Here is an 18,319-nt window from a genome sequence, read left to right as displayed (position 1 = left end):
TTAAAGGCATCTTTATGCAACGGGCGAAGGTCATCCGGTCATTGGGTATGCATTACGCTCGCGCTTCCCACGGTCTCTCCTCTCCCTCTCTCTCATTCTCTCCCGGATGACGGCGAGCCAACGAGAGAGAGAAAGCCAACCGTCTGAAACCAGTCCTAAAAGGTCCTGGACTCGCGGAGATCGGCGCTGTCTCGTCTTGGACTACTCAGCATTGAAATTTTGCAAACCTCCGCCCCTACAGGAAGACACCCCAGTGACATTCTCAGAGGGGGTATCGAAAGTTATTGCAAAATTAAAATGCAATTTGTACTTGTCGGATAAAAGTATTCTTTGCGGAATGTGATGAAAGATGGACAACTCTTTGTTCGTTACTCGTTTAAATTACTATATATCGAAACAATAGAATGAATCGTTTGTATCGTCTCCGGTTGAAAGGTTACCCACAATTCATTTTGTGTCCTTACATTTCATTAATATATATTTTGATGAAAATTTTACCGATGTTTTTACTCGTCCGTAAAATTTAATATTTCTAGTCACCGTACAAAACTTGACATACTTTTGAATCAGTGTTCTCTATTCACCCCATTTCAATATAACTGTTCGACACAGGCACTTTCAAACCTTTTTCAAAGGCGTCGTTCCAAAAATATAATATAAACATACAAATACAAAAATTATAAATCATCTTTAATACTATAACATGTCCTCTACAGCGAGTAACGAATAAACAGTGATTTCCCTATCGCTGTCAACTCTAACATTGGCATCTAAATTTGCCCACTCTGGGCCTGTGAAGCCCAGGCTCGATTCGTCCCTGGTTTTGCTCGATGGCCGCGCCACCGCAGCGGGAGTTTCCAAGCGTCGATGTCGCCGTCGCGTTATGCAAAACCGGGGCTCGATCGTGCAGGACCACCACGAGTTAGCCCCGACATTCGCGAATCTCGCGCTCGAGACGAGTGTGCTTTATGCAACGAGCGATTATTTCGGTAATCGACCTCCCCGACGAGTTCGTTTCGCCGTGGAGCTGCTTCGTTGAACCGGATCGCGCGGCTACTCCACCGTCCACGTGGTTGCGCAACCGCGTTCTGCAAAGGTTCGGCTATCACGTGCGCCGATTCGTACGGTACCTTGTGCTTTTACTTTTGCTCTGGACGTTCAAACCAAACCGATAAAGACCACTGGGCGCGCGTTATGCTTTAAGCCAGGGGTCAGTATATTATATACAGTGGGTGTAGAATGTATTCGTACACCGATCAATTTCCCCCAAAAATTTGGGGGAAATTGTCGTTTATTAACTTCTTTTTTTATAATCAATGATATTTTACATATTCTCGGAAATCTCTAAGATAGATATAGTCCAAACAACATTTACTAGTTAATATAATTTGTGAAATTAACAAAAAAAATACGAAAAGTGGGTAAAACTATAGAAGTAATAAGTATTTGTACGATTCTTACGACGAACCATTTACAGTAGAGTTTGTAACGTAAACACAGTAGTTTATTGCTCCGTGCGAATTAGAAAACATCAAATTTTCAGTAAAGTACTTTTATAAAAGGTTCTAATAGAGGAATGGAAAAAGATCACACTTCGAATAACTAATAATTTACTTAATCTAATGCTTAGAAAAGTTACTATAATTATAAAATCAAAGGAAAATCTCACGAAGTAAGTGTTATATACTTGTAAATTAATGTAAATTTCCTTTGTTTTTAATGAAGTTTTAAAAATTAAACAGTTGTGCGAATACTTATTGCTACAATATTTCTATCGATTAATTGTTTTTTTCGTGTTAATTTCGCAACTTACATAAATATCTATTTTTTTTTTTTTTTGTAATCTATCTATTCTAGAGATTTTCGAGAATATGTAGAATGTCATTGTTTGTAAAAAATAAGTTAATAAATTGCAATTTTACATAGTTTTTTTGGAAATTGATCGGGGTACAAATACTTTCTACACCCACTGTATATATAATAGTGGAATTTTATATAATAGTTTATATACAAGGAATGACGCTTGCCAGTAGTTTGAATAATAGGAGATCAGCAGACTATTAACACTTTGCACTCGAAGGCTTTGTATCTGGTATCTACTAATAATTTGAGATGTTTCTTAGGATTTTATTGTCACGAATGCTAAGCTTAATCGGGTCACCTTTACCTCGTCGACAATCATTTTATCGACACTTCGAATTCCAAAGAAATTGATTATTATTGCTGGTAGATATACTACGTCAACCCTAGTGGTGACTGAGAGTCACCTCTCGAGTGCAAAGGTTTAAGAAATTCAGGATATTCGTAATTCAATTAAAAAACCTAGACCACTATGATAATTAAAAAAAGTGATAATTAATGCGAATATTGTAATAAGTGTCTAAATGATATTTCACCCAGCATTATTGAGCCTACTTGAGGATAAACTCTGAATAAAGCATATGCAACGGAAACAGAACTCACTTGTTCATTGTGGATTATATCATGTACCGATTCAAATATTCGTAATTCATAATTCAACAGATTTTTAATAAAGATACGACAATAAAATCAATTAGGATGCTGTCATTCGTATCTCTGTAATTTATTTCGTTGGTTATATCGGTGCCAAGTCTGCGTCGATATCGAGACAAAATTGTGAAAAATTGCTCAGGAGAGAAACTATTCTTGCACGTTGAACCGTGTCTGATCGTCGCACATGCAGCGACCCAATATCGGTATCCCGGTCGCATGAAAAAAAAAAAGGAAACGATCAATGTTTCAACGAGCGTCTGGTCTCGGGGGGAAATCGAATTCATTCTAAAAACGGAAGCCGCAGACGGTCGCAAAATTTTCAGGACGGTCTCCTCTAAACAAGGAAAAAATAAAAACAAGAGCGAGTGAAATCTTTTGCACCAGCTCGACGGAAAGCCGAGAAATCGATATCGCTGCTCTGAGCAACGGCTAAACAGGAATTTTCGCCTTTTTATTGCCACCTTGTCGTCTCTGGCGATTAATGTCAGCGACGGCGGGGAATCGCTAGTTGAACGCGCGGCCGAGAAACGGCCAATAGGAGAGAACACTTTACCCGACGTGCCCGTGAAAACCTGCCGAGAGGAAAGTCAAACGTTTACTGGACGTAGCCACGCCGGAAGTGATTTCCTGTCCGGTTGTTTACCGACCAACCGTCGATATTGCTCTGTAAATATTATTATTAGCCCCGGCGGCGCGTTGCGACGATGGAAAATCGATCCTCGACCGTACCGTGTTCGCGAAAATTCCCTCCGAATCGGTCATCGGGTGAAACTGTTGTCTGGATACAAATTTCGAACGAATGGAAAGTAAAATAAAATTAGAAATTAAAATTTGAATCACTGAATGAAATATTTCACGGTGAACAAGTGAACTTTGTTAAATCCTGATGGGGACTTGCTGGGTTGAAATCATTTAGACAGTTGATTGTTCGCCTTAATAATTATTACACATCGTGGAGGTTCTACTTTCTTTCTAATTGAATCGACCGTCATGACATTGGTTTTCATTTCTACATAGTTAAAGGTAGCATGAATGATATTTTGCGTAGTTGGAATTAGTTAACAAAGTTATAAGTTATATTTATGCGGAGCAAAGAATAGTTTCGTTTCATTTCTGCATTTCTTCGAATAAACGTTACTACTGCATCGCTGCAGATTTGCGCATCTATACGAATAAAATTTTGCCCGTATTTGTCAAGATCATCTTTTGAAGCAGTTCAGAGGAAACTCGGCAACATAGTATCGCATCATAGTATCGTTTCACTTTTTTCACGGCTGTGTGCAATCCTTTCCAATGCTTTCTCCGCATTTCTATTGCACCCATGTCGAGCTTTGACGCAGCATCGTTTGCTTTAGATATCTCAACGCGACAATTTTCGATTCGAAACTTGTATCAACGCAAGTAAATATTTTTAAATGGGTGCCGAGTTCGGTGTTTTATATGTAAATTCGATAAGCAAATTCAAATGAGAAACCCTTACTAATTTTTTTTATATTCCAAATATTTCCTATTAAAATATAAAAAATATAATTGCTTAGGTACTCGCACACTGGAATGATATTTACAGTAGGTGTAGAAAGTATTCGTACACCGATCAATTTCCAAAAAAACTATGTAAAATTGCAATTTATTAACTTATTTTTGATAAACAATGACATTCTACATATTCTCGAAAATCTCTAGAATAGATAGATTACAAAAAAAAAAAAAAAAATAGATATTTATGTAAGTTGCGAAATTAACACGAAAAAAACAATTAATCGATAGAAATATTGTAGCAATAAGTATTCGCACAACTGTTTAATTTTTAAAACTTCATTAAAAACAAAGGAAATTTACATTAATTTACAAGTATATAACACTTCCTTCGTGAGATTTTCCTTTGATTTTATAATTATAGTAACTTTTCTAAGCATTAGATTAAGTAAATTATTAGTTATTCGAAGTGTGATCTTTTTCCATTCCTCTATTAGAACCTTTTGTAAAAGTACTTTACTGAAAATTTGATGTTTTCTAATTCGCACGGAGCAATAAACTAATGTGTTTACGTTACAAACTCTACCGTAATTATTGCTTCTATACTTTTACCCACTTTTCGTATTTTTTTTGTTAATTTCACAAATTATATTAACTAGTAAATAATGTTTGGACTATATCTATCTTAGGGATTTCCGAGAATATGTAAAATATCATTGATTATAAAAAAAGAAGTCCTCGTCAATTTTTATGACTGGTGAAGGTGACGCTATTATTTGTTCCAAGTTTCGATTTCGAAGGGTTTACCGGACTTTCATGGAGGATAAGGGAAATATGATCGTCACGAACCTGGCGTACTCGTGGTGGCGATAGTGGCAGTGGTGTAGGGCGGTTGACCCATCTGAGCATGGCCAGCCAAGTGGCGCCCATATCCATTCTGCACCCCTAAATTGTGCTGCTGGGGGTGCTGTGAGAGAATACCGTGCAACAGACGAGTCCCCGTGGAGGTCGTCGTCGTCGTCCCGGTCGATCCTGGCTCTACCTTAACGCTCGCCAAGCCTAATTGCTCCTTCTCGCTCGCATCGTGCGGTTGGACCTCCCTGGTGTCCACTGGAACACCAAACATCGATTGGAAACGTTAGCTATATATAAGATATCTATATTAGTGTATTGAAATCGTTGAAACGTTGAATCGTTGTAATGTTTAAAATACAATTAGTAATTTTAAATTAAAAAAGCAAGTATGCGATGCAATAGTAATGCTTGCATAAGTAATGCTTGCGCTGGATACCCGCATTTTTTAAATTACATTCCCGGTATCTGTGACAGAAGAGATAACACCCAATTATAACAATATTATGCCCATACATTACGGATGAACGGACGGATTTTAATGAACAGTTAATGGCTAGCTGACGCTATTTTATTCTAATTTGTGTTAGCTCTCCGGAATAAATTGTATAAGCTGGCTCACATCGCTTTGAAATTGTATCAGGGTTCGGTTTATACACGTTACTCCGAGGAAGACCTACATATCGCAAAATTCCTAACGTTACTCGAATGGTCACTCAACCCGAATTCGTTCGAATCTGAATACGTCTTGCTCGTCAGAATAATTTCTGTAAATTGGCCCACACCTCTGACAACAAGTACGCTTCGAAATTGCGTTTGTTCTCGATCCAGAGAAATTATACCGAGGTTGACCTACATGTTGCTCGGAGAACGTTAAGGTTATAATAGATGCCCGGTAACACAGCTCGAACACGAATCTAATTTGTATACGTTTGCGGCGAGGACGGATCTCCACCTCGATCGTATCTCTTCGAGGGAAGAAAACGAATCGGGTGATCCAGAGTCCGTGGAAGCGGATTCCAGTGGCCGGATAGCTAGCTTCCTAACGGTAGCGCCGAGAAGGCTGAGGAAGCACGACGGGGAAAAAAATGGAGGCATGGGAGGTGTTCTCGAGGGGTATAGCGCGGCGCTGCGGAGAGGAAGTGAAAGCCGGTGTGTCTCTCCTTGACCCACTGCAACGTTTCTACCTTCCTTTCAGGCAGCGCCAACCTCGCGGCTTCATTAAGCAATTTCTCGCGGTGACGCGGGGAAAAAATCGCCTTCGCCGTGGAAAATCGACTAGCTCGGATGCTGCGTATCCTCGTCGCGCTTTCTTCCTTCTTCCCGAGATGGGCAACATCGTGTTCCAATAACTAATCGCGAACAAGACGTGTAACGGTTCGTTTATAATGTTTATTGTAGGTCAATTCTCGTGGTGTTGATCGATGTATTAAAAAAATTGATATGACTCGCGGGCGAATTAGGCATTTTTGTTTGAGCGATAACGATTGGAATTGGGATTACCGAATAATGTCTTTCTCCAAAAGTACGCTATACTTTTTATACGCTATACGATACGCGTATTACGTACGTTTAAAAAGTTTTCACCTTCTTCATACCCTCATGGTCCTTTCAGAGCGAAACATGTCGTTACACAACTCGAACGTTTAACCAGCAACGTACTCAAACTTGGCCATCATGTATTCCTTACGCCAAACGTAAATCTGTATAAGAAGTTTACCGATCGGCGTGCCTCGTCGGTCCAGCGGTTACGGCCCGTCCAGGAGGGAGAAGTGTGTCGACCGCTTTTTGCCGCGTTTACTTTTCGGCGCCCACACGGTTAAACGATCAGACTGTCGTTGCGCAATCGGATGAGGTTCGCGATATTTGCGCTCCAGACGAGTCTGCGTGTCCCGTGAGAAAGTCGCCGATGACGAAACCGTGCCAGTGGATCGGTAGAAAGATCGCCTCCCGTCGATTTACTTCCTTCGAATCCACTGACCACGGAAAGGGGAGGGGGAGAAGCTCCTCGCAGTTGTGGAAACTTTCGGTCGAAATTATTACTTAAGACGGCCTGTACTTGGTAGTCGTCGCTTTGAATGAAATTCGGCTGTGTCGTAACGTTGCCGATACTTTCGTAAAGATGTAATTATCATTCGAAGCAGATTATTTTATTTTATTTGTCACTCGGTGACCAGTTGCATGTTTAGAAATTATTAGGCTAATATTTTGTTTTATCTATATACTATCCATACTAACTCATACCAATATTATAAATGCGAAAGTAACTCTGTATGTCTGTTAACTTTTTACGCCTAAATCGATCAACAGTATTCGATCAAAGGCAAGGAGATAGTAGATTGCATCCTGAGGAAGGACGTAGGCTATATTTTATTTTGATAAAAATAAGGTGTCATTTGTAAATAAAAAATCAGAAATATCGATTAAAACGTCTGCGTTACGGAAAATAAAAGACAGTCACTGAGAGTGTCACGAAGTTCACGTGGCTGAACTGTGAATCGAACAGAAACGACATAAAATAAATAGTATTCCACGCGGGTGAAATCGCGGGGCGCAGCTAGTTTTCTAATAAACGACGAATCTATATTAGTTCTCATCTTTATTTCTCTGTTTCTTTATTTCCTAAAAAGGACACCTGAAACGAAATCAATCGAACCTAACATATTTTACACTTCATTGGTACTATACCTCCTCAGAACTCATAAATTCCAAAGAATATTCTAAATATTCCGAAGTAAAAATTCTACTATCCCCGAGGGTCTTGTAAATTGGAACAGAAAATTCGAAAATATTCAGACAAAGATTTGTGTGTAAAACGAATTACGATTACGAGAATTTCGTTTGAAATGTTCTTTTGCAATTTACAGGCATCAGGAAATAGGGCAACTTTTAAAAAGGTAAGACAGCGAGCGAACAACAGGAAGAGCGGGTCAAAACTCGACCCAGTCGAAGGCGTCGCGTTTCTCAAGGAAGTCGATCATCAGGGGACAAAGAGGATTCAGCAGGCTCGCTGGCGAGCAGCGATCCGCGATAAACATCTCGGGGATCTGACGTCAACGTAGGGGATCCGTGAATTGAATCGGTAATTATGATCACGTAGATCGAGCTTGCGGCTGTGTTTAGCCGCGCGCAGGAGACCGGCAAACGATCGGTTTCTTCTGCTGGCTTGGTCGAGGAGAACGGACTCGCGGACGCAACATTGCGCAGGAGTGGATCTACCATAAAACTGAGACCATTTTTTAATATTACCAATTGTTTTCAATTTTAAAAGACTAACATTCGATTTGAAATTAAAATCAGTTTCCGATATTGGTTGGTTTAGTTTTAGAAATTAAATTTAAAAGTTAAATTTCTGAACTTTAGTGGCCTTAGATTGAATTTTAATTTCACTGGCTGAAAATGGAATTTTGAGAAAATTCTGGTTTTCATTATTGTTGAATTTTAATGTAAAACGTAGGAAATTGAAAAACTTCTTAAGTAATCAATTTTGAAAATTAGATTTTAATATGGAGATTCGTTCGTTTACCACCTCAGAAGTGTAAAAGATAAATACTTTTATACTAATACTAATTCTAATATAGTTTTATAGTTTTCGTTACCCTTCTATATAAATGCAATTAATTGGCCATTGGAGTAATTATTGCAAACGAGAGTATATACTAACCCGAGAATGAAAATGTTTTCATAATATTTGCCTTTCATAAAGAAAATCTCTTATATAAATACACTTAATTGGCCATTAAAGCAATTACTGTGAACAAGAGTGTATACTATAACGGAGAATGAAAATGTTTTCATGATAATATTTGCCTCTCGTGAAACGTATCAGAGGAGGAAAGGGCCCCTCGGAGTAATTGCTATCAGGCCCCGGCTAGTCTAGATCCGCCATTGAGGACGAAGGAGGGAGAGAAGGGTGCTCGCGGGGCCTGAACAAAGGGAAAAACAGGAGAGGCGAAAAAGTCGGAGGGAAGAATAATGAGAGAAGTCACGGACGCCGAGCGAAACGAGCGAACGAGGCTGCCGCGAGTCCGTGCTCGTAATTTTCTGGAACAGCCAGAGTGGGCCGGCGTTACTGGCCTGACGTAAGCCCGAATATCCGGTTCTACGCGATATCCGATGCAACTGGCATTTTTGCGTTCACCGTTTTTCCTTTTTTTTTTAACGCTGGATCTAAAATACCAGGCCTCGCGCTCGAACCACTTACTCGCGAGGGCTATTATATTGTCGAAAAGCATTTTCATCAACCTCGTTTCGGACGGGCTCGCCGAATTCGTGCATCGCAACTTAACTCTTTACAATTACATAATCGAGAAACGGTTTACACGACTTCAGTATATCCAATTATTATCAAATTCTTAAAGGAAAGTAAAAGTTGGTGTTGTTATATCGAGAGAGGATAGCGGTTTTATTCATTTTGAAAGTATCGAAATTTTAAGTCGTATATTTTTCTTGTTATCGTGACGGAAGTATTGCCACTGGATCTATGAGGTTCCTCCGTTGAAAATGAGTCCGAACACGACCTCGTTTCGGCCACCTTTATTTACACGCAACTGAATCTGAATCTTTTTGTTAAAAGTGATTTTAATTGAAATCAGTTTAATTAACCCAAACGAGGTCGTGTTTGGACTCATTTTCATCGGGGAAACCTCGCCAATACGATGATGATAGTATCGTATTGCCGAGGCTTGATGAAAATGTATCGAGGAAAATACAAATTTAAATTTCTGTATACAGTGTTTGCCACTTTTTTCGCCCGCTCGGTGACTCGATTCAGGAGACATAACGGTTTTCAAAGCACCTAGAAAAATGTTTACGCGAGTCAGACACGCATCCTTCGGAGCGGAAGCGACGCTTTCGCTGGTTCGTTTCGAACGGAAGTCAAAGGAAAAGGAGATGGTATCGCGGTTGCCTCGAGTTTAAGGATCCCTCGTTGACCTCGGCTAACGCTACACCCTTAACGAGGCCGACGCCGCACCGTCGAGGGTGCATTTCAGATCAATGCTACCGCTATTATTATTCCTGCACGACTCCTCTGGTTTTTTTTTCGACGAATCGACGGTTGCAAATAAACGGCTAGTTACCGTGCAACCCCGAACGTGCTCGTTTTTCTCCACGCTTCGTCGTGTCGTCCACGTCGCAGCCGTTGGTAATAATATTGATTCGACTCGAATCGCCGACAATTTAGTCCGCAAACCTACTACTTTGCGGCGAACTACTTCCTTTTCAGAAGCAGTCGATAGAGAGGGTCGACGGTGCGTCGCGAAAATACGCTCTTGAAACTTTTATGCGAGCCTATGGCGCCCGACCTACTACTTTCCCACGTAATACAGGGAACTTCGAGGGTGAACAATTTTCGAAATACTTTCGATGGGATTTTTAATAACAAATAGTTGCAACGACGAGGTGACTTTTGCCACGGAGGAACCAATTGTTCATCATGAACAAAATAAAATAATAAGCACGATCATGTATCGGAGCACTCTAACTTGCTCGTAATTCTATGAAAAGAATTGTTATACAAAAGTTGTACGATTTAAAGGGGCACTATGAAAAGTTTTAGAAGTTAATCAGGATGAGTAAGTTACGTGGACCAACCGGTATATCGATTCTGTTACAGTACAGCCTTTCTTCTGTTCAGCTTCTGTTACAACCTTTGCGAGCTGAAACCTGTAATGCTGTGTAGCTCGGTTAACCACCGTATTGTTCGGATATAAACCTCTAACTTAGTAGAGTTTATCGCTTTTTTGGGAGCTGGGAACGAATGATCGTTTCGTAGCAGGCATCGAGGACTGCTTTTCACGATCTTTGGCCATCTTAATTGCGACTAGTCAGCTACACCGGCTCGTTAGTGGCGAATCGAGTCACTGGGGAGGTTCGACCTTGCTTGACCTTGACTCGCCCTCCACGTGAGCGGAAAGGGTGGGTGTCTAGCCGCATCGACCGTGTATCCCCGCTTCGGTTCGTCGCGAGCCTCGAGCCAGAGCAGTTTTCATCGCTTTCCGCGCTCGGGGCTCTGCTCCACTCTTGGAGCTCACTTCCGGTTGTGTCCGCGCGATCATGTGGATCCATAGAGCAATGCCTTTCGACCCTTTTTTGAGGGGGATTATCACAATCGCGGGAGAGAATGACATTTGCAGGACTCTTTTCGACTAGTAGAACTTGCGTTGACGTATAAAGTTTGAATGAATGTAACCGGTTCAACTTTTTACATTCTATACGTGATGCTTTAACAAGGAGCTACTGTATCTCTGTTAGTGATAGTGATATGGACAAACTACCGAAGACAAAGTTACGCTATTTGAAGGGGCACGTGAAACGGTGAATACAATTTTTTCTCTAAGTGATGTTTTTAATGAAATTCTGAAGCCATCGATTTTGTTTTATGTAAAAACGCAACTAGCCAACCAGGATATACAAACGAGCGATTGCGTCTCGACGAAATGTATTCGGCTTTCCTCACTTCCTCGCGACGGGTTCTGTCGAAAGAGTCCATCGGTCCAACGCGCAATAATCGGTATGTCGACGAATTGACTCGCAAGCGTATCCGTTCGAACTACAAATTAATAGTTTAACCGTAGTTTACTCAATGATTTCGACTATCTATATTTCTATCTCAGTATGTCCATCCTATGTGTACCTTTACATAATTGTGCAACAAAGATATCCAACAAATAAACAAATAAACAAATAAACAAATAAACAAATAAACATTGCAAAGAATCTTGCGTAAACTAAAAATTTACTTCGACAGTCGAAAGATTTAAACAAGCTACACTTAAGTAATGTCTACTTCTCTACTTTTATAATTGGGCCTCATCATGACAACAAGCAACATTAGCTATAGAATAACAAACAAAAATATAATCGTCGCGCATGAGATATGGAATCGTTGGTTCCGTTCGTTATTCGTGTAAAATGATGCCCAAAGATTGGGGCCCGAACGGTCCCGTCGCGCGTACACGCACACGAGGCGTACGTAAGGTCAGCGTTTGCCCGGGCCACGCAACTTTCTCGCCACGTACACGCGCGCACGCACGCGCACACACCTTCCGGTCCGAGCGGGCATTGCGTAACGGTAACGACTCTCTCTTTCTATGTGACATCACGCGCGGCTCGGGCGTATGTCGGTCATTCGGTGACCAAAGCAGCAGCGCAAGCGATTTCGTGAATCGACTGTCAGATGGGCCCGTTCACCCGGTGTTTACACTCAATTTCGACCGATCGACGTTGCCCTACAACCGTTTCCAAGCCATCTACATCGCCCTCCCACGATTCTATGCCACCAGTCTAGTGGCGTTTAGATATTAGACCGTCGAGGACACTGGGCCCATTTACATAGCGTAGATAATTATACGGTTATTAGTGGCCCATTGGATAGACGGAGCAGTTCGTTGATGTTTAGTACCGTTTAGGTATTAGACTATGGAGGACATTGGCCAGTTTGGGCCAGAGTAGGTAGACAAGAAAGAGTTCCAGAGTAGGTAGTGTTCAAGTGGATGGATTCGAGGATTGTATATCTCCAATCAACTACTGGTTAGATATTAACCAGTCAAAGACACTGGGCTCGATACATCGAGCCAGCTATATAAACAGAAAATTCGGTTCTAAAGAATGATGTTAAACTAAACGCAGAGCAAGTATTAACGATCTCGATCACGTGCGGTATCTAGTACTTGCTAAGAAAATGTAAATTCCAACTTCAATTCTAATTTTCCAAACTCCGCCCAAATTCTAAACCATGAACTCCGTGCCATCGAATTTCAATGATTGAAGAAGCACTTCGCCAGATTCACAGGGAATCGACGAGTCAAGGTTTCTCGACGGAAGACAGGGGGGAAATTATGGCCGTGAAACGACTCGCAGCGTTTTCGCGGCCGGCGCAGGTGCAACAGCACGCACCTGTGGCTCTGCAAGAAAGAACGGTGGGCGTGGAAATCACAGCTCTGTCTTCTCCCGTGAAAGTATTCGTCGAGTTATAAACGGTTCAGGGTGGCCAACAGTTCCGAACGTTTCGAAAAGAAAGACCAAAAGAGGAGGATATCGTTTGAAAAAACAACGCACGCCCGACTCGCTGTAAATCCGTGAAAGGAAAATAATCTACCGCCTCGTAAAACGATCCCTAATCGCGTCTAAGCTTCTCAGACCTGGCTGGTGATCGGATTCTAGAAAATCAAACAGGTGAAAATAGACCGTTTGGTTGTTAATAAAACAAATCTCACGAGAGAGCGATTAACCCTTAAACACCCTAAGTTTAAAATTTGATATCGGACTTTTAAATCGAATTGTACACTTGCAATTGGTTTGTTTTTAATATTTGGCTGTATGTATGTTCCCATTGCATAACGTTCTTTCGAACAAACGTTAAAAAAAGAATAAACGTCAGCTGTCAAAATTGTACAAATAGTAAATACATTGATATTGTTTAAAATTTAATTTGGAAAATCAGGCCTCCAAGGGTTAATGGGTACAAGTAATACTCGATATCGATGTTATACTTTGGATAAAATGAACTATAGGTACAAAATCCTTGTAAAGAATCAAAAATTAATAAGAGGTTCAACCTCGACTTTATCTAATAGCAATCGCTACGCCTTTTATTCGTCATTTATTTCGCGTATGAAAATCGTTAAAGTCAACGATGTCGTGCAACTGCTCGCGCTTAGGTGATCGAACGTAGACACCGGTATACATATATATCGAAGTATTAATTTCTAGGATGGCATAAACGAGGGAAAAAGGAGGAAACGTTTAAATTCCAATCGCGGGACGAATCGCTTTCCGGAGACGGTGCTCACCTGGCGCTCATGAATTAAACAGGATCGTCTAGGTTATTAAAGATTCAGCGACGAGTAGAAGGGGAGACGTTTAATTGCCGATGGTTTTACCTCGTCTGACATCGAACCCCGCCATGAAATTTTCGAACACGATCCGACCTGGGAATCGAGAAAGTGTGGCAGTCTCGATGTTGCCATGAAATTACGTAACTCGGCCAAATAATAAGAAACCGCGACGAATCGACGGCGATTGGATTTCGGCGCAATGGAGACAATTTTATTCTAATGTTAATATATCCCCATCCGTGTTACTTAAAATATTTTAGTACCAGGCATGGGGAAAATTTTATTGCGATAGTCGTGTGGGTCTGTTGCACAAAAAATTTTAATACGAGGATGGACAAAATTTTATTGCAATAATATCGAGAGTCTCGTTCTTGTTATATAGGGACTCTGTTAATACGAAGGTGGGTAAAATTGTATTGGAATAGTGATGTAGTCTCGTGCTTGAAGAATTTTAATGGGGAAATGGGTACAATTTTATTGCAGTAATATCGTGGTCTCGTGATGGTTACGTAAACAATTTTAATATAAAGAATTACTCTTGTACTATTGTATATGCCAATATCCCTCAGGAGGTGAAGTTGCGCATAGTGGAAAATAAAATTCGTATAACTGTTTCATTTTTAATTTGGATGAAAAGCAAGTGGGTAACTTGTCTTATCCAGTCGATCGAAAAAGAAAGGCACACGTGATTTTGTTACCTTGTTGCGTAATAAATTTACAACCGTTTACGACCCGGTTAAATGTAACGGAATCGTTTCATTTTGCGAAAACGTTTTGTTTTCCTTGTATTATCGCTATAGGCTCGAGTCGACTCAATTACCGCTGACGGTTAATTCCGAAATAATTTAAAATATCGCAATTTAAGTACCTTTCAAAGTCTATCGATATGCCATTTCATTCTATGAATGCATTTGAATAAGGACTTTTCATGTCTTTCTTATGTTATAAACAAACCTTCCGTGCGAACGTTAACATTATTTCCACCATGTCCGAAGGGGTCACAATATGATGGTTAAGTTAATTTATATTTGTGGGTGGAGAGATATCAACGATACAATCAAACTTATTCTATCCTGTAGACTTTATGTAAAAGTCAAGTACTAAGAGCAGCTGTTTACAAAAACTATTTTTCGATTTGTCGATTATACGAGTTCTAGATTTAGATATAAAATTTCTTTCGGTCTCTCGTTGACGTCAGTCTCATGCAAAATAATGCATTTTTCAGCAATTCTGAATTCGAAGTTATTTTGTTTGCTGCCTCATAAATATTTATATGCTTCGTCAATGATCGAATGTCATCCTGAACTGGTTTTTTTGTTTACCCATAGACGTACCGATAAAAATTCCCCAAAAATCAGGAATCCTAAAAAATATATATATATAGGTAATTGTTGTCTCCTCGTTTCGAAAAGTATTTTTACGGAAAAAATGTTTGCATAATTCTCTAATTCTGAAATTTAAAAGCTGAGGCATTTATCGAAGGAGTAGAATATTTAAAATGGCCCAAGAGGAATGTACTCCTCCAGTTGTTGAACTCCACCGACAAGTATATTAACGTGGAACGATGAGGTTGTTTTCATTTTGCAATATGAACCAACCAATTCTCTTTGTCGCCCCTTCGTTTGGAAATTACTAGGTTAACGCGTTCTGGATGGAACGAAATACGGTCTGGCCATAAAGTCCGTTGCGCCGCGGAATTGGCGAAGCCGGAAATTTCGATACAGGAAGCGACGCGGCGCGCCTCGACGTGCATGTGCGCGACCCACTTCCTCCGTCGAAACCGAGAGTGCCTTTGCTGATTCCGCGTGCCGCGACTCGAACTCGAAGCTCGTGATCGTATACGTATCTACGTTAGTGTTGATGTTCGTACACGCGTTCGTATTAAGGGGCGAAATTAGGAAGCCAGATATCGGGTGTATTTCGTGATTTTTTTTACGGAAAAAAATTTATTTAATTTCTTTTTAACTTTGAGAATATTTCAGGTATGTTTTCGAGTGCATTTGGTAATATTTCTCAATCGTTTCACACAGAAATCTGTCAAATATCGCGTTTTATTTTAAACAAAATTTCTACAATTCGAGTCCAACTTTTTCGTTCTTTTTATTTACTTATTCTGATACTACTTTGTTGTTGCTTTTCTGTTTTATATCGTTCCAAAGAATTTCTTTCCCGTTAAGCTTATAAATAGACTGTGGATTTTATGCAAAACATATGCGAAACGTATGCATAATGTATACACTTATACAAGCCTAAACTTCTTAATTGCAATATACTTCTTTATGAAATGAATTCTAGATAAACATTACGCACGTTTTCCATATTGACATAGGTCATAAATGGGTAGAAATCTGCAGTGTAACTCTCAGATCCCTGTGTTGTACGTGCATCTATTAGTAGTATAATTTTAGTTCAGGTATCAAAGGAGCGACGCAAACGGATTGCGATCGATGCACAGAACAGTTTCCATGTCGTTGAACAGAACCGCCCTTTGTCGCATACAAGTGCCAGCAAGCGCGAAGAATTAACACTTTAAAATAAAAGGAAACGTTGGCCCTAAGTGGCAGAGTGCAAAAGTCTTAAGAACAGATTCGGATTCAATAAAATCGGACTCAATTAAATCTCGAGGGCGAAAAAAAAAAACTTCTACTGCACAAATTTTAACGAAGTAACTTGTAACGAAATAAATTGAAGCTCGAAGAAACGATAGAAAATTACCCTAAAAAAACTGGAATTGGGATAATGGAGCAGTTAGATACTTGGAGTAGTCTAAACATTTCTAAAAATTAACTGTTCTAAAATATGTTCGATTTTCGAGGAGAAAAGAAAGGAAACGATGGAGACGAGATAATGGGGAACGCCTAGTGCTCGAAGTGATCGGAGAAAACGAACGAAATAGGGCGAAAGCTGAACGAAAGGGAATTTCGCGCGAAAGCTGAAATGAGTTTAGGAGTAAATTGGCGGCGTCCAGGTGCGTAGGCCTACCTATATCGCTTTGTAATTCGAGTTACTCGATTCGAAAGGCTCAGTGGGCTTAGAAGGGAAAAAGTAGGTCAGAGAGGCAGAGGCAGGCGGGTGGAATCGCTCGGGGTCCGTATCGAAACATCATCGGGTTCCATTCAACCGGGAAACTCGAGGAGCCATCCCCTGGAACAGCCTTGAAACAGCCGCAAGGGCCGAGGGATTCGCGACCTACCTACGCACCCTCCTACCTTCTCTCACCCTCCTTTCGACCGTCTCCGAGCAAAATTCTCACCGTGCAACGAATAAAAATCGGCTTACCGTTATTACTGATGTTTATGATTGTTATTTTTGGTTTAAAATGACGTGAATTAGAGGTCACCGTGCAACTATCGTCGGATTTATATCAACCCATAAATCGTAACTTTGATTCCTTATTTGTCCGATAAAAATTGCGATCTGAATTATTATTAGGTAATATTTTTCCTGTGTCTAGGGCAATCGTAGTCATTTTAAATGATCCGTACTCGATGAACTAAATCTCTAAAGCCCGAAAGGAAAAGCTCTTAATTTTTACAAAAGAGATTATAAAACGCGACAAATGTAAAAACGTGATAATTAAGTTATACGTTTAGTAAAACATATAGAATCGATAATTAAGCCACGTCGATTTTGTATTAAAACAAAACCTACCCCTTGACGTGCGTACAAGAAAAAACATTTATAAAAAAAAAAAAAAAAAAAAATCGAGAAAATGAAAGGCTATCCGTGTAAGCATTGCCCGATAAATAGCTATACGGTATTTTCATTCTTCGCGTAATATTCGAATAAAATACCACCCATCCCTGGTCTCACCGTGACATTTCTCTGCCTTCCTCACTGCCCTCTCGAGAAAGAGGAAACGACTGAGCGCTCGCGGAGCGTGCGTCCCTGACCTATTTCGTCGACCGGCTGGAATGATCGTCGACGAGGCGGCCAGAGCACTTCATCCATCCATTGTCCCGCGGAGAGAGAATCGTCTGAGAGAGGCCAGATATGCCGTGGAACGCGCACAAGCACGCCCACTTCCCCTCGCCGGGACGGAAACAAAGAAATCAAAGGGAATTGGAAACGAGCGCTGGAGGGTGGAGAACGCGGACATCCAAAGAATGTAACGTGTCCGTGACAGTGTATCCGGAAGTTCAGACCGTTTCCAACTACGTACAACAGCGTAAGGAGATGAGGCTAATCGGGTCGCGTTTCATGGAAGAAATCTTATAACTGGGGAATTTTGCTAATTAAACTCTATAGGAAAATCGAGTTTAAGTGGCACAGATAGCGTTGGTAGCTTTTGGTTCGGACTTCGGTGGTGAAAGCATCCCCCTTGGAGTGTTTATGGGTAAATATCTATAGTATAGCTATATGTACGTTAAAGGAATATATACTGTAACATGACCTACGCGACGTGAAAAAAGTTGTAGAAAAGAACGGAGTCGACGAAGAATGGGGATTCCTTTCTCACGCGGGTGGATACCCTTCCGTTTCGTTAGCGCCGTAGACCACGGCGGTGTCCCGTTAAAAGCCCATGGAAAGAAACTGGGTTACCCACGGGAGGGTCGAGGCGTTTCGTGTGTAACGGTAAGACGGTTAGAATTTAGGTAGAAAAGCTGCACACGAATGCTGGACCAGATGGTACCCGA

At 40.6% G+C, this 18,319-nt stretch overlaps 2 protein-coding genes across 5 annotated transcripts in view; one reads left to right on the top strand and one right to left on the bottom strand.

The window, feature by feature from the left end:
• Positions 1-18,319, bottom strand: part of LOC128892321 (ecdysone-induced protein 74EF) — a 210,608-nt gene that overhangs the window by 37,039 nt on the left and 155,250 nt on the right. For all 4 annotated transcript variants that reach the window (XM_054152672.1, XM_054152671.1, XM_054152673.1 and 1 more), the window contains one exon: positions 4,840-5,100. In XM_054152672.1, coding sequence (XP_054008647.1) covers positions 4,840-5,100 — 261 coding nt within the window. The remainder of the gene's footprint in view (positions 1-4,839; positions 5,101-18,319) is intronic.
• The window catches only part of LOC128892332 (U7 snRNA-associated Sm-like protein LSm11), a 140,378-nt gene continuing 125,968 nt past the window's right edge, over positions 3,910-18,319 (top strand). The window contains exon 1 of the mRNA XM_054152700.1: positions 3,910-3,915. The gene's annotated coding sequence lies outside the window, so the exon portion shown is untranslated. The remainder of the gene's footprint in view (positions 3,916-18,319) is intronic.

The sequence above is a fragment of the Hylaeus anthracinus genome, unplaced genomic scaffold, assembly GCF_026225885.1.
Source record: "Hylaeus anthracinus isolate JK02 unplaced genomic scaffold, UHH_iyHylAnth1.0_haploid 12002, whole genome shotgun sequence".
Taxonomy (NCBI): domain Eukaryota; kingdom Metazoa; phylum Arthropoda; class Insecta; order Hymenoptera; family Colletidae; genus Hylaeus; species Hylaeus anthracinus.
Note: the sequence above shows the minus strand (reverse complement) of the source record. Positions and strands in the feature narration are given on the sequence as shown.